Source organism: Otolemur garnettii, unplaced genomic scaffold, assembly GCF_000181295.1.
Source record: "Otolemur garnettii isolate 467f Iridium unplaced genomic scaffold, OtoGar3 scaffold00050, whole genome shotgun sequence".
NCBI lineage: Eukaryota > Metazoa > Chordata > Mammalia > Primates > Galagidae > Otolemur > Otolemur garnettii.
In genome coordinates this window covers 9,160,556-9,176,115 of record NW_003852445.1, presented here as the reverse complement: position 1 = coordinate 9,176,115, position 15,560 = coordinate 9,160,556, and the positions used below count along the sequence as shown (strand labels likewise).

At 41.9% G+C, this 15,560-nt stretch overlaps 1 protein-coding gene and 1 non-coding gene across 3 annotated transcripts in view; one reads left to right on the top strand and one right to left on the bottom strand.

Moving 5' to 3' along the window:
• Positions 1 to 1,283: 1,283 nt before the first annotated feature.
• The window catches only part of GANC (glucosidase alpha, neutral C), a 60,657-nt gene continuing 46,380 nt past the window's right edge, over positions 1,284 to 15,560 (bottom strand). For both annotated transcript variants that reach the window (XM_003791756.3, XM_023514292.1), the window contains 8 exons: positions 15,096 to 15,339; positions 13,368 to 13,432; positions 11,869 to 11,945; positions 8,919 to 8,993; positions 5,183 to 5,296; positions 3,239 to 3,351; positions 2,578 to 2,681; positions 1,284 to 1,520 (listed from right to left, as the gene is read on the bottom strand). In XM_003791756.3, the coding sequence (XP_003791804.1) occupies positions 1,411 to 1,520; positions 2,578 to 2,681; positions 3,239 to 3,351; positions 5,183 to 5,296; positions 8,919 to 8,993; positions 11,869 to 11,945; positions 13,368 to 13,432; positions 15,096 to 15,339 (902 nt within the window). In that variant the 3' untranslated portion in view covers positions 1,284 to 1,410. The remainder of the gene's footprint in view (positions 1,521 to 2,577; positions 2,682 to 3,238; positions 3,352 to 5,182; positions 5,297 to 8,918; positions 8,994 to 11,868; positions 11,946 to 13,367; positions 13,433 to 15,095; positions 15,340 to 15,560) is intronic.
• On the top strand, positions 4,879 to 5,019 carry LOC111725976. The gene has a single exon (XR_002773900.1). It is a non-coding gene; the product is annotated as a U4 spliceosomal RNA (small nuclear RNA).

Genomic DNA, 15,560 nt, shown 5'->3' with positions numbered 1-15,560 from the left:
CCAACAGATGCTGTGGTAGGCAGCAGGGTGTCACTGGGGTCTCCAGACCAGGGAGCGTCATGGTACAACTGGTGTTCTGTCTGTCCCATGCCAAGCCACACTATAACCTGAGGAAAGGAAAACTCAGGAATTCTGATCCTGGCTTCATTTAAAATGTTCATATTTTATTCATCATAGGGTTTTTGCATTAATTTTGATTTTTAAAAACAGTACATTAAAATATTTATTTTGATTACTGCATTTTTGGTACCTCCTTAAATTCTGTGGCTGAGGCAAGTACCTAATTCTAATCCCAGCCTACTTCTGAAGTTCGGTTGTGGGGGACGTGGGCCTTCCTTCCTTCCTTTCTCCCTCTCTCTCTCCCTCCCTTCCTTCCTTTCTGTCTTTCTAGATAGGGTTTCCCTGTGTCTCCTGGGCTATAGTGCAGTGATGTCATCATAGCTCACAGCAAACCTCAAACTCTTGGGTTCAAGTGATCCTCCTGCCTCAGCTTCCTGAGTTGCTACAACTACAGGCATGCACCACCATGCCTGGCTCATTTCCTATTTTTCTCTAACTCCTGGCTTCAAGCAAGACTCCTAACTCGACCTCTCAAAGTGCTGGGATTACAAGTGTGAGCCACTGCGCCCAGCCTTATTTCATTAACTATACATAGTAACCTACTCATATTATGATAATCTTTGGTTAGTAGATAATATTTAGTAAAAAACAATTAAACAAAGGCATTTGAATTTTAAGAAGATTAATTTGAAACTTTTGAGCCTGAGAAGCATGAGAGAAAAAAGAATTCTCTGTGTTCCTAAGTCAATCCTTAGAAAGAGTAGCTCTGTGTTGCCATGGTGCACCCAGAAGAGGGCTGTGTTCACAGTCCCCGTGGATAAAGATAACTCTGGGGGGGTTCCTGAAGCTACTGTCCACTTGGAGATTAGCCTTGAGCAACTCAGCTACTGCAGCAGCCAGAGGAACTCTACCTCATGGCCTGAGGCAAATCCCTGCAACCCCCCCAAATGGGTCACTCAAGTGGGCTTAGTCTATCTCCAAGCAAACCCACGCAGCCCTGCTCAAGGAGAGACTGCTCCCTGGGACACACTGCTTGCCACAGGGTCATGGTCCAATGGTCCAAGAGGTAATGGAAGATTCATGAACCCTAGAAATGTCTCAGAGCCATGTGGGTCTGGGAGATGAAGTGGCGTTTGACGTAAAGAGTATCACTAGTAAATCTTAAAATACCACAAAACATAAAATCTTAAAATATGAACTCTATTTTTCATTAGCAGCACACAGGTAACCAGTGAAAGATTTTGAGCTCAGGAAGTCAATTATATTGCAGTACAAATCTCAGAAAAGCCTAAGGGAAGACTAGAAAGGTGCAGGCAGCTCTCAGCTCAGAAGACCAGGGGCGCTTCTTGGTTACTTGAAATGGACCTCCCAGTCGGTGCCAATGTGCAGTGAGAGCTTGTCCAGGTGCAGGGTGGAGGTTCTGGTACAATATGTAAAAGCCACAGGCTGATCTTTACCATCTAAACAGCAAGACAATAAAAGAGAAAAAGAGAGGAAAAGAGAGAAGAGAAAGAGTTAGATTAGTATCTAGGAGGGAAAAATCTTTTCTTTAAATCTGAAATGTTTTTTGACTGTATCATAAAACCTTATCCCTCTTAGGAGAATCCAAATTAATAGCACTTTTAACTATGAATGTCCACAGAATTTTTTTTTTTTTTGAGACAGGAGCCTCAAGCTGTCCCCCTGGGTAGAGTGCTGTGGCATCACAGCTCACAGCAACCTCCAACTCCTGGGCTCAAGTGAGTCTCCTGCCTCCGCCTCCCAAATAGCTGGGACCACAGGCACCCACCACAATGCCTGGCTATTTTTTGGTTGCAGCCATCATTGTTGTTTGGCAGGCTTGGGCTGGATTCAAACCCACCACCTTGAGTGTATGTGGCTGGCACCTTAGCCACGTGAGCCACAGGCACTGAGCCATGTCCACGAATTTTTTAAAACACGACACATTTTATTGTTTTATTTTTCAAATTTTTTTCTTTTTCTTTCTTTTTTTTTTTGCAGTTTTTGGCCAGGGCTGGATTTGAACCCGACACCTCCGGCATATGGGGCCAGCACCCTACTCCTTTGACCCACAGGCGCCACCCCACATTTTATTGTTTTGAGTGCAAGATTGGTTGAAAAGAAATTGTAAGGAACAAAGTGATTTGTCCAAGAACTTTAGTAGTCAAGGAAGGCTATACATCCCATCCTATGCCCTTTCCTAATGGTGGTCACATGGGTAGGATTCTCCAGGACTTGAGATAGCTATAGTTTAGAAAAAAATTCAGAGAAGCCAGATACTATTTCACGTCCCAAACAATTTCCCTTATAAAAATATTAATAGTGAACAGAAAGACCAATTTGTGATGAGAAGCAGGATGTCGTCACTTACTCCAGACACGAGGTTATTTGACCTCTACAGAAAGCACAGAGTTTACTCAGGCTAAATGTCAGTTTTGGGACTAATCATCTCATCACTGCAGATACTTCTATGTCTACAAAAACAAATGGTGAGGTAAGAATGGACTGTTTCTTCACCAGATAAGTGGGTGGTCACAGAAGATGGCTCCTTCCTGAGGCCTAAGACCAAGATCTTGTCCACCACACACCTGCTGGGGTAATGACCCCTCTGGTTAGCAGAACTGGAAGAGACACAAATGGTATTAGGAAAAGGAGAGGGATGGGTGTTTGAACTGGTCACCATGTCAATGCCTTCAGCCTGTGAGTTCCTCTCTCACCTTTCCCTCTGGAGGTATGATCATATTTACTACAATGAAGAGATAATAAAAGATGACTCTATGCCAAGGAATAGCTAACCAGCAGCCAAACCGCTCTCCCTTTAACAAGCCATTGGAGAGAAATCACTAATGGACACAAAAGTCACAGGTGTGACTTGGATACCGAAATCAAATTGTAAGAAATCAGATAATTAATGAATTGGAGGAAGAATGAATGAAGGGAATTAATGGGCGCTTAAGTTGAATCCTTTTATTTTTTTTTAACTTTTTCGGGGGGGAGGAAGAAAGCAGAGACAATAAGGGAGGGACGTTCATGGTAGACAGACTGAAAATACTCCACAAATTATCTTCACATTCATTCCTTTAAATAGTACTCTAAACTATGACGTGTACATCTGAAGGTATCAAAAGGATAGCATGATTTATTTAAGAGACCACACAACCTCTTTTGCTGCCATTACCTGTTGATCAAAACACTGGAACAGAATGAAAACTTCCTGTGTAAGAATTGCTTCTGGTGGAGATACTGAAATGAGTGACCATCATCAAGATATAACTCACCCATTGCAGAAGCCTGGAGAGTAAACCACAGATACAGCATGGGCGTATATGACAGTTTTATAGGAAAAGAATATCATTTCATAAAGTGTAACAACAGAATAAAAAGTTTGTGAAAAATTATTAATTAACAAATGCTTAATATTCAAGCTGCACAAAGTAGTCATACAAATACCTAATCCTACAAATACCAATCGCTCCTGAATAGATAGTGAAACAATATGAATAGGCAAGTCACATAAGAGGGCCACAAAGAGGTAGGCTTTGTTGAAAGAAATTTAAATGATGGTCAGTGGTGTAAGTGGCTTCCCTAAAAACATTATACCAGAATGTGACAAGGCCAAGAAATTTCACAGAATGAAAATGAAATTAAAACAAAAATCAGTATACAGGCTCGGTGCCTCTGGCTCAAGTGTCTAAGGCGCCAGCCACATACAACTAAGGTGGTGGGTTCGAATCCAGCTTGGGCCCGCCAAACAATGACGGCTGCAACCAAAAAATAGCCAGGCATTGTGGTGGATGCTTGTGGTCCCAACTACTTGGGAGGCTGAGGCAGGAGACTCGCTTGAGCCCAGGAGTTGGAGGTTGCTGTGAGCTGTGATGCCACGACACTCTACCCAGGGGGACAGCTTGAGGCTCTATCTCAAAAAAAAAAAAAAAAATCAATATATAGTGGGTGAGATCAAGTATCTTTATAAGACCCTCCATTGAGAGAATGGTATCTGAGTCCTATTTATCTTTTGGTAGGAGGGGCCCCCGTTCCAGGTCAAACAATGTCAGGGCACTCCACATGGCAGCTTACTGTTACTGGTAATGCTTAAGCGATTGATCTCTAGTCTCTTGCATTATCTACTCTGAGTCCTTGATGGCCTTGGCTCATAATTTGGCCCAAGAAGAGTTGCCTAAGTGGAACAGATGGAAAACAAAGCTGTCATTTGCTTATCTTATAATATCAATATAGAGAAGAGTATTCATATTATAAGAGGAAGCATTTGTGTTTGTTTGGCCATTTATTATATTTGGGCAAATAGAAAGGAGAGGATCTGCTACAGGCTCCATCAGACTCAAAAGATCTTTTCAGGGCGGTGCCTGTGGCTCAAGAGAGTAGGGCACCGGTCCCATATGCCGGAGGTGGCAGGTTCAAACCCAGCCCTGGCCAAAAAATGCAAAAAAAAAAAGAATCTTTTCAAAAAGACAAATTGGTTCTGGATCTTCCCAGGCTTTACCTAAGATTTTAGTTGTTTGAGCCACCTGCTGAGAAAAGTTCTTGGGTTGGGTTGGGGTCCCTGAAATGGCATATAGACACGGGTACCCTTTTACAGCAGACCGGGTTTCAGGGCTAATCCACACAGGCAGGCTGTCTATGGCCCAAAGAGCTTTCATTCCAGTAGTCATCAACATCAAGCTCAAGAGCACCAACAGTCACAGTGCTCAAGAAGGACATTTCTATCATCCCCAGATCTCAGAGATCCCTGAATAACAATTTTAAGAAGATGGGAAAAGCTGGACAATGATTCAGAAATAATTCAAAAGCTTGATGTCTAGCTTTGTGCACAGGCAGTATCGTAGCCAATGAGGTGTATCTGAGGCATGATTACTGCTAATTAAAAACTTTTCACAATGCCCCACCATGACAACTTGCAATATAGTTGGCTCTGGCAATTTTTGACAGTCTCTATGGAGACTGAATTAAAAAAAAGAAAAACCTTGATTTCTAAGTAGCATCAGAAGCATCTATCTCATAGATGGGGCTTGCCACTTTACACGGTATCACTCATTTGGAAGGCTGCCTACACTAAAAAGAGACACAAAGCAGAAACAAAAAGGGTAATGGATTTTCTAAATACCTTAGTGCATAGAGCAACCCGGAGTCCATAAGGGGAATCAGCCATCCAGCCTGTGGATTTTCCTACAGTTGTCTTCACTGGCACTATAGTTCCACCTCGCTGAAACACTGGTATCTGTAAGAGAGCAGGACGCTCAGGGAAGGAGTATTCACATACAAAAATGTCAAGGTAGAATTTTACAATATTTCACTGTTTACAATTCACACACTTTACAAGCACAGACTCAAGAGTAAAACAGACCAGGTGCAGTGGCTTTACCTGTAATCCTAGCACTATAGGAGTCCGAGGCGGTTAGATTGCTTGAGCTCAGGAGTTTGAGATCAGCCTGAGCAAGAGTGAGACTCCATCTCTACTAAGAATAGAAAAACTGAGTAAAAAAGACTGCTTGAGCTCAAGAGTTTGAGACTTCTGGGCAGTGCCTGTGGCTCAAAGGAGTAGAACGCTGGCCCCATATGCCAGAGGTGGCAGGTTCAAACCCAGTCCTAGCCAAAAAAGAAGAGTTTGAGATCTCAGTGAGCTATGATGATGCCATGCCACGGTCACCTAGGTTGATCATGTGAGATTCTGTCTCAAAAAAGAAAAAAAAAAAGAATGAAATAAATTGTGGGCACAGAGATGGCAAATGTGGGGGCCCTAGCATGAAAAGAAAAGAGCTCAAACACTAAAAAAGGTCCATTTTTTAATTATTAGGGAAAAATCTCACCCTTCATTGTGTTATTATCTGTATCTCTCTTTGCTGCTTTTTCTTTTCGAGACAGAGCCTCAAGCTGTCACCCTGGGTAGAGTGTCATGGCATCACAGCTCACAGCAACCTCCAACTCCTGGGCTCAAGTGATTCTCCTGTCTCCGCCTCCTAAGTAGCTGGGACTACAGACACCTGCCATAACACCTGGCTATTTTTTGGTTGCAGCTGACATTGTTGCTTGGCAGGCCTGGGCTGGATTCAAACCTGCCAGCTCAGGTGTATGTGGCTGGCACCTTAGCTGCTTGAGCCACAGGTGGCGAGCCTGCTTTTTCTTTAAGTGATCAATTCTATTCTGCCCATCCTATAAGTGGCCCTTCCTATTTTGTATTTTAATTTTCCTATCAATATAATAAACATATTTATTTCCAGAGGCTTGCTAAAGAGTAAATGTCTCTGTGTAAGAGGATCGGATGTATGTGTGTGTACATGTGTATGTATATAACAGGTGGTGGTTTCTTGATTTGGGGAGTTGACATTTAAACTTACTCATTGTGGCCTCTCCCCTTGCTCTCTGCTTCTCTGGCCCACTAGAATGACTGAGGGTCAATCTGTGAAACTGTTTCTATTATAGAAACCATCAAGGGTACTTTAAGTGACCCTCACAACAGAGCTGTAGGCACATCGCATTCCAATGGGTCTTCTTGAATGGTACTCTGGGCAGGCAAAGCCACTAGGTTTCCTACCTCCTGTAAAGAAGCTGCCTGGGTCACATGACAGCTTGTACTTTGTTCTGAGTCAAACACTAGCAAGGAGAAGAGTACACAGACATGCATGAAGTTGAGAGTAACGGTGAAGCAGTTGAGATGCTCTGTCTATCCAAATCCTTCCAGGTAAATATGAAAACAACAACAACAACAAAAAGACGCTCCCTCTGCTTAACTTGCAGTTGGCAGCAAAAAAGTAAAGCATACCCATCTCCTCACCACATCCCCTCTCCCTCCTTGGCCAATTTCTCTCTTCTTTCTCTTTTCTCTCAAAGAACAAGGTGGATTGCTTGAGGCTAGGAGTTTGAGACTAGCAACATAATGAGACCCCATCTCTAAAAAATTTTTTAAAAAATTGGTAAGGGATGGTGGTATATGCCTGTAGCCTTCTCTACTGAGGAGCTGAAGTGGGAGGATCACTTGAGACCTGAAGTTCAAGGCTGCTGGGAGCTATGAGCAGGTCACTGCATTCTAGCCAAGGTTGAAAGTTAGAGTGCAGTGGGCACCAGAATAGGAGCCTAGCCCAAGGGAATGCACCTGGTGGCTTGCCTCAGTTCTCCCACAATCTAGGTGTGACCCTGGATACGTAATTTAACTTCTCTGAACCTCACTTTTTTCACCTGTGTGAGGGTTTAGAGTAGATCATTGTTAATGCCTTTTCTAGATCTGAAAGTTGATATCTGAAATAATTTCCTATAATGGGGTTCATATTTCTGCTGATGATTTAAAAAAATAACACTGGTATCTGTTTATTAGCCTTCACACTAGCAAGAGTCTGGTAGAGGTTGTGATTCAGGAAGCTTCAGGAAGAAACTTCCCTTTAGGAACTCAAGATAGGCCAGGCATGGCGGCTCATGCCTGTAATCCTAGTACTCTGGGAGGCTGAGGTGGATGGTCTGCTCTGAGACCAGCCTAAACAAGAATGAAACCCTGTCTCTGCTAAAAATAGAAAAACTAGCTGGGCATCCTGGTGGGCACCTGTAATCCCACCTACCCCAGAGGCCAAGGCAAGAGGATCACTGAGTTTTTTGAGGTTGCTGTGAGTTATGCCACCAGGGCACTCAATTGAGGGTGGCAAAATGAGACCCTGTCTCAAAATAAATAAATAAATAGAAAAAAAAAGAAAGAAAGAAACTCAAGACAGTCTAGATGGGCTATGTTGACTCTAATATCATAACTGATGCATTCCCTTAGATCTAGAGGCTCAGGTTACAACTGAAAACTCTTGTTTCTTAACTTGGTCCTGTAGAAGGACATTTTATATGACGCATGTGATGACCAATATGTTTTCTCTGTTTTCAGTGTTCTTCTAAGACACACAAATATAAACTACAGGGAAGAGTTGTGTTTGTCCCTCAGGCTTCATACAATGAAATCAGAGTATATATATATATATGTAGTATATATATACACACACACATATATGTTACTTTTAGCTTTTTTCAATAGTTTTATTGATAATTCACATGCTATACAATTCACCAATTTAAAAAATATAATTAAATAGTTTTCAGTATGTTCAGAGTCATACAACCATTGCCACAATTAATTTTAAACATTTCTATCACCCCTCAAAGAAACCCTATACCTGTAAATAATCACTCCCATATTCCCCAAACTCTCTCCAGGCCCCAGCTGTAGCCAACCACTAATGGACTTTCTGTCTCTATACTTATGTGTCATCATGCATAACACTAAAATCCTTGGTTCTTTCTTTTCTTTTGAAAATTTTTTTAGAGATGGGGGTCTCACTACATTACCCAGACTGGTCTTGAACTCCTGACCTCAAGTGATCCTCTCGCTTTAGCCTCCTGAGTAACTGGGAATACAGGTGCGAGCCACTGTGCCTGGCCTTGATTCTTTCTACATAGGAACTTACTATGAGCTGAATGCTTGTGACCCCCCTAATTTAATTGGAGATTGAATCCCCAATCTTGATGTGACTATATTTGGAGGTAAGGACTTTATAGAGGTAGTTAAGGTTAAAAATAAGGTCATAAGGGCAGGACCTTATATGAAGAGACATGAGACAGCTCTCTCTCTCTCCCCCCCATGTGAGGGCACAGCAAGAAGGTGGCAGTAGATAACCCAGGAAGAGGTCCCTCACCAAGAACTGAATCAGCTGACACTTTGGTCTGGGACTTCTAGCCTCCAGACTGTGAGAAAATAAATTTCTGTTGTTTAAGCCACCTAGTCTGTGGTACTTTGTTATGGCAGCCTATTGTGCCATATTAGAGTAGACTAATATAGTACAACCAGGAAGAATAATAACCTAAAAATAACTTACAGTGTCCAAGGCTACTGGGATCTTCACAGTACATCCTCCTTCCCAATGAGCAAATGTCTTCAAGTCATACCAGACCTAAAAAGTAACAGACCCCAATCAAAAGGTTATTTATGAACAGTTCCGTTTAGTTTCATTATTTAGTAAAATGTCCCCTCACTTGAATTTCCAACAACCAGAAAGCTAAAATAAACATAACTTAAAAAAATAGTGGGTAGAAGTTAGCAAGAACACATGTTTTTAAGGATCCAAAAAGCCTAGGATTGATTAATATAACTTAAATGCCACTTGTTTATCCATGTATTCATCCAAATTATTTACTGAACAACCTACCTTGTGCCCAGCACCGTGCTAGGTGCTGGGTATATATGAGTGAATGGAAAAGACAAAATTTCTGCCCTCATGGATCTTACAGCCTACTTGGCTTATAAAAATTTAATGTGTCTAATAGTAAAACAAATGATGGAAATGAGGAAAAACAACGAAGAAAAACAGCATATCACAGGCAAATAAATTACAGAAGAGGCAGGAGAAAAGGAAAGCCTCAGAGAAGGAGATAAATCTGGGAGGAAACAAATGGAAACGCAGATTATTATTATAGCATCATTTTTTTTAACAAAGTATAATTCAAGGATAAGGGTCCTACATGGGATCTGTGTCAAGGAAGTTTTGTTGTTGAAGAACTGAAAAGATCCCACAAAGTAATTTGATGGGATAAACACTTAAGATATCATCAGAAGCAGCATGAAAACAAAAACCTCCTTTTCTCTCTAGTCTAGCACACTTGGCACCCACCTAGTCTGTTTTGCAAGTTCACCTCCTAGTATGACCACACGCTTTATATAGTAGGTATGTGAAGTTGTAGCAAGAGAAACAATCACAGAACACTCTGGGAAATAGTGTTGAAGGAATACAATACATAGTCACAATAATATGCTTACAGTGACAACAGATCAGGAGTAAAAATTTATGGCTAAGTTGGAAAGAGAGCCAGTTCCTCTTAATCAGAGTGTACAGTTTTCTTGGAATCAACTTGAGAAACTTATCACACGTTTCCCACGTGGAAATGCTCAACAGCTCAACAGGACCACTTATATAGCTGCTTCTCAGGTTTTTATTTGGTAGGGGAATCTTGGTAAAGAGCCCACAACTTCGGAACGCCAAATTATTGGAGAAACCAGGAGGGAAGATCATCATTCATGAACATTCTGGAGAAAAGCCTGGTTACTGTCCTAGCAATAATGACAAGTATAGTTGCAGAGAATGGTGGCCCCTCAAAAAGACACATTCACTTTATGATCCCTGAAAGGAGTACCTTCCATGGTCACAGAGTTGATTCTGTTAAGGGTATTGAGATAAGGAGATTATCCCAGATTTTTTTTTTTTAAGACAGAGTCTTACTTTGTCACCCTCAGTAGCGTGCTGTGGCATCAGAGCTCACAGCAACCTCAAACTCTTGGGCTCAAGTGATTCTCTTGTCTCAGTCTCTCAAGTAGCTGGGACTACAGGTGCCTGCCACAATGCCCAGCTATTTTTAGAGACCAGGTCTCACTCTTGCTCAGGCTGGTCTCATACCTGTGAGCTCAGGTAACCCATCAGCCTCGGCCTCCTAGAGTGCTAGGATTACAGGTGTGAGCCTGCACCTGGCCTCAGAGATTATCCCAGATCATCCCGGTGGGCCTTAAATGCCACCACAAGAGACAGAAGAAGAGACAGGTACACACAGAGGAGAAAGCAATATAAAGATGCAGGTGAGACTGGAGTGATGTGGCTTCAAACCAAGGAATGCGAAGACTTGCCAGCAGTCACCAGAAACCAGGAAAGAGCACGGCACAGATTCTCCCTCACAGGCTCCGGAAGAAACTGACCCTGTCAACATTTTGATTTTGAACTTCAAGCCTCTGGAACTGTGAGCTTTGTGGGAATCTGTCACAGCAGTCTCAGGAGATTAATAGAACAACCAAACATGTGAAGCTAGGTTGAGAGAGACCATGGGTGCTGGACGTGGTTTCACAGTGTTGCTATCTTAGAGCTTGACAGGTACTCTGAGCAGTGGGTGTGGCCTGGCTCAGCTACCTGCTCCGCCCGCCCCCCCTCCAGGCCAGGACTACCTGATGTGGCCCAACACCAGCTCAGATTCCTCCATGGCTCCTCCCCCTGCCTGCTGAAGCCTGTGGTGATGTTCCAGTGCTCAAGGACTCTCTCTGGGGTGTTTCTCCTTCCTGCTCTCCATTCCATACCCTCCTTCCCTAGGCTGGTACCCCAGGTTTCCACTCTGGCTCTTCTCCTGGCTCATTTGGATAAATCCGGGGTCTGCCTCTGGGGGATGTTACTCTCAGTACCCAGGGCTCTCTGCTCTGCAGACTCTGGGTTAGTCCCGCCTCTCCCCTGTGCTCTGCTGGGTTTAGTGTCCTGGGCTCCAGTAGGTCCAGGATGATACCTAGTGACCGTAATTAATGGAAATAACTAATAAAATAGCAGGAGAATCCCGAGCGGGGAATAGAGGGAAGTCACTGTTACTTTTTACCCACTTCGGTGAATGTCTTGAGACCAACTTTTGACACCAAAAACTCAGGATGCAGATAGAGCCAGAACCAAAGAGCAAAGTCTTTTTATATTTCTATTTCCCCACAGAGTCTGATATCTCATAGTAGACTAAATATTTCTTCCTACCCAAGCCTCAGTGTCTGTAGGGAGTTATACAGGTCACAGTGGGAAGATAAAAAAATCATTCTGATCCTCCGAGGAGTCATCACCTATTCACCTTTCTCCCTGCCTCTTCCATTAAGTCTCTCTACCTGTAAGGACAGTGGTCACAACGTACAAGAATCATCAGGAGCACCAGTCATTTGGGCTGTGTTCACAACTGCATGATGAAGAATTCTCTTTCCTGGAAGAAATTAAGGATTAGGGACATGAGACACATGAGACACGAGGTTGTCATTCCTCTTACCTCATTTGATCCTGGCAGAAATACATCAACTGTGGTGACTTTCGGTTCTGTGACCGGATGAACCAATAAAGCACTTCCTACAAAATGGAGAAGAAATAAAGTTGAATATCATCATAAGAGGTCTGAAAACCTTTCCCTTTAGTTGAGTGCTAGCTATTGTGGTTTTAAAGACTACTTGATAATGAATTTTGGAAAGGCAGAGACTGTGGTAATTTGGACAATGATTCATAAGAGAGATGCATTGTTAGAAAGAGGACATCTATCATTATACTATTTATGGCATACTGAGATTATAGGAAGGGACCCTGGCACAGTCCATTAGTCTCATTTTGTGCTAAACTGCTATTGTGCAAGTAGCCCGAAAGTACCCTGTTCCTCTCCAAGTGCTTCTGTGTTTGCTGAGAGTAACTAACACTGATGATGGTGAGCCCACAACTGTTATCCACAAGTGTGGGCAGTGTGGATCTTCAAGGGCTTCTTGTTTGGGAAGTTATTATCTGGAATGTTGTGGTTTTTAAAAAAGCAATCTGGATTATTAATTTTGCTTTGACCTTGGCACACACATACGTAAATTCCAACCATTTATGAATTTGCTCTTTTATTAGTAAATATTTATTTACAGAGTACCTACTGAATTCTGGGCACTGTGTTAGGCTCTAGGGATACAGAGGCCAATAAAACAAGCATGATCCCTGCCCTCATGGAGTTTAATGTCAGTGAAGATAAATATTAAAAAATAATGACAAACTGGAGTTAAATACCAAAAGAAGGAACAGTATAAAATGGAATGAAAATTACACAACGGCAGGGCCTGGCTTTGACTAGGGGCAGTAGAATTAGGTATAAGGGGATAGGTAGTAGTCGGGGAAGTTTCTCCAAAGCTATTCAATTATTCAACTGAATCCTAATGATAAGTGGAGACTTAAGGAGCTCAGGTTTTTTGTGGGTTTTTTTCCCCTTTATTTTGAGGTTTCTAATGTTAGAAATAGGATTTACTTTTTGGGCAACTCTATGTGTAACCTGGCTTCTTGGGCCCTGTTCCTAAGATGATAAAAATCTCCATATTCTGGATTTGATAGTTAATCCTTATTAAACAAGAAGTGAACCAAAGAAAAACCCCATTTTATTACATATGAAATAAGCTCTTCCGGTTCTTTACTACAACCATCTGGTCAACTTTTTTTGCTACTTCCCTTCCTTGTAGTGATCTCACAGGCTTAGATCCTGTGGACCACAGGTGGACCCAGAACAAGCATCCCAAATGACATCCAAGGGATTGATTTGAGGTTAGCAAGAAACAATACCAGGAGAAATGCTACATCACAACAGAATAGAGCTATGATCCCACCGATGCATTAGAAGTCTTGGTGAAAGAATTTATTTTAATTTTTTGGGCCTTCTTGGGGTTAAGGACTTTTAGAGGGCTCTTACTCTAGAAAACATAGTAAAAACATACTTACAGTGTGTATCATAACTATCATTAATCAAGAAATTCTCACCCAGCATGTATTCATCTTCTATACCAAAAGTTTCTAATTCATCAGGGAACTCTATCCACAGAGGCCTAGGGAAAGAAAAAAGTTCTCATTTCAACATCATCAGATGTTGCAATCCAATCCCTTACATTTTAGCTTTTTTATTTCTTTTTTAAGACAGAGTCTCACTATGTCACCCTGGGTAGAGTACCATGGCGTCACAGCTCACAGCAACCTCTAACTCTTGGACTTAAGTGATTCTCTTGCCTCAGCCTCCCAAGTAGCTGGGACTACAGGCACCTGCCACAATGCCCAGCTATTTTTTTGGTTGTAGTTGTCATTGTTGTTTGGTAGGCACAGGCTGGATTCGAACCTGCCAGCTCTGGTGTAGGTGGCTGGCACCCTAGCCACTGAGCTATAGGAACTGAGCTGCTTACATTTTAGTTTTATAGCTATTCAAGGGACATTAGAAAATGGCAAAGGGCCATGACTCTTGTTCATATGATTCAAGATTTTATGAGCAATTACTATGATTACTTCACATTTTTCTTATGTCAAAGAGCTATCTATTAACTCAAATGTTCTAATGAAATAGTGAGGATTCTTTCCTTCTAATTATTCAGTACCAAATACTACTCTAATAGGAAGAATCAGAGCTTTTGTGCAAGTCCAAAAGCCTAAACGCCTTTGGTGTAAAATAGTTTGTAAAACCACATTTTACAATAATGTTATAATCCTATGCCTGTCCTTCACTCTGACCCTGCATTTCATACATCACCTAATCATTACTGATTTAAATGAAAAGAACTGTTTTTTCTTGTTTTCAACAACATCAATATTTTTGGAGAGTTGAAAACTTTCTATGTGTTCTTTTTCTTTGGATTGTTACTGTTGTACACAACTATCTAGGAAGTATGTGGGCTCTTAAAAATAACAAAATTTTCATTATATATGTATTTAGATATCAACTTAATGGTTCTAATTATTTCTCAAGTTCATGATGAAAAGGCATTTTTTAAATAGTCATTTTTAGTTTATTCACTAGCCTTTGTAATGATATAGTCCTTTCCTACTAAATGATAACAAAGCAGTGGTCTCTAACCCTGGCTGATGTCTAGAATCAACAGGGAAACTTCTAACAAATACAGATCCCTGGGACCTATTCAAGGCAATCCCTAGCAGGTGTGGAGGTGTGGCCTTGGAATCTGGATTTTTAAAAAGCTTCCCAGGTGATTCTGATCCAAGTCAATTTTAGGAACTGCTGATCTGGAAGTCTTGGTGCATTATATGTGTATTGTTCTCTAACTTAGAAAGTTGGTTTTTCACATTTTGGCTGCAAAATAGAATTAGCATATAATTTATACACTAGGAAAAACGCTCACTTCAAACGTGGAATGGTTTAGCCTTAACGGTAGATAACATCTAAGACTGGCAGAGTAAGTTATTTTTCATGGAAGGTTAAATAGTGAGCTATTTCTTTGGAGTATCTCTATTCTGTCTCCTGTTAAATATTAATGCTTTAGTCACACAGTGGCAGGGGATCCATCTAGTTTTCATCTTCTGTGTTCACAACAGCCTGCAGCACCCTGCTCACAGTTGGCGCTAAATAAGCCAACAACTTGCTTAAGTGCATAGCTTTTCTTCCTGTCTTCTTTTAGAATCCCTGTGTAGTCACAGCATTCTCGGATCAATGGGAAGATCTTCTGTTATAGACTGGTTGCTGGGGCCCCTCAACAGATGAAGATTTTGTACCTCATGACAGGTTGGGAAGTCACGTGTGCCTGGTAGAACAGAGAATACCAATAGGGCAGGAGGGCATAGCGCTCTCTTATGGCTTCACGGATGAGCTGGGTGTGTTCCTTCCCAAACAGCCAGGGTTCCCGCCGCTTGGTATTCATGGTGGCGTGACCTCGGAAAAAGGGCTGGTAGGCTCCGGTTTGGTACCAACGTACTAGCAGCTCTGTCTCTGGATTCCCAACGAAACCACCTACATCCGCTGGTTAGGCAGAGAAAGGCCAAGTGAGGCAGCCAGGTTTTGCATCAATGATGCACACAGGTTAAATAAGGCCTTTAAGATGGACAGGAGAAAGGACCTGCACATGCACTCAAAAGGACAGAAGACTGTGGCCTCAAATGTGAGAGAACATACTCCATAACTCAGCCTGTGTGGGGATCTGACAATATGCTCTTTGGATATTCTTCCTTGTCAAAAGGTCA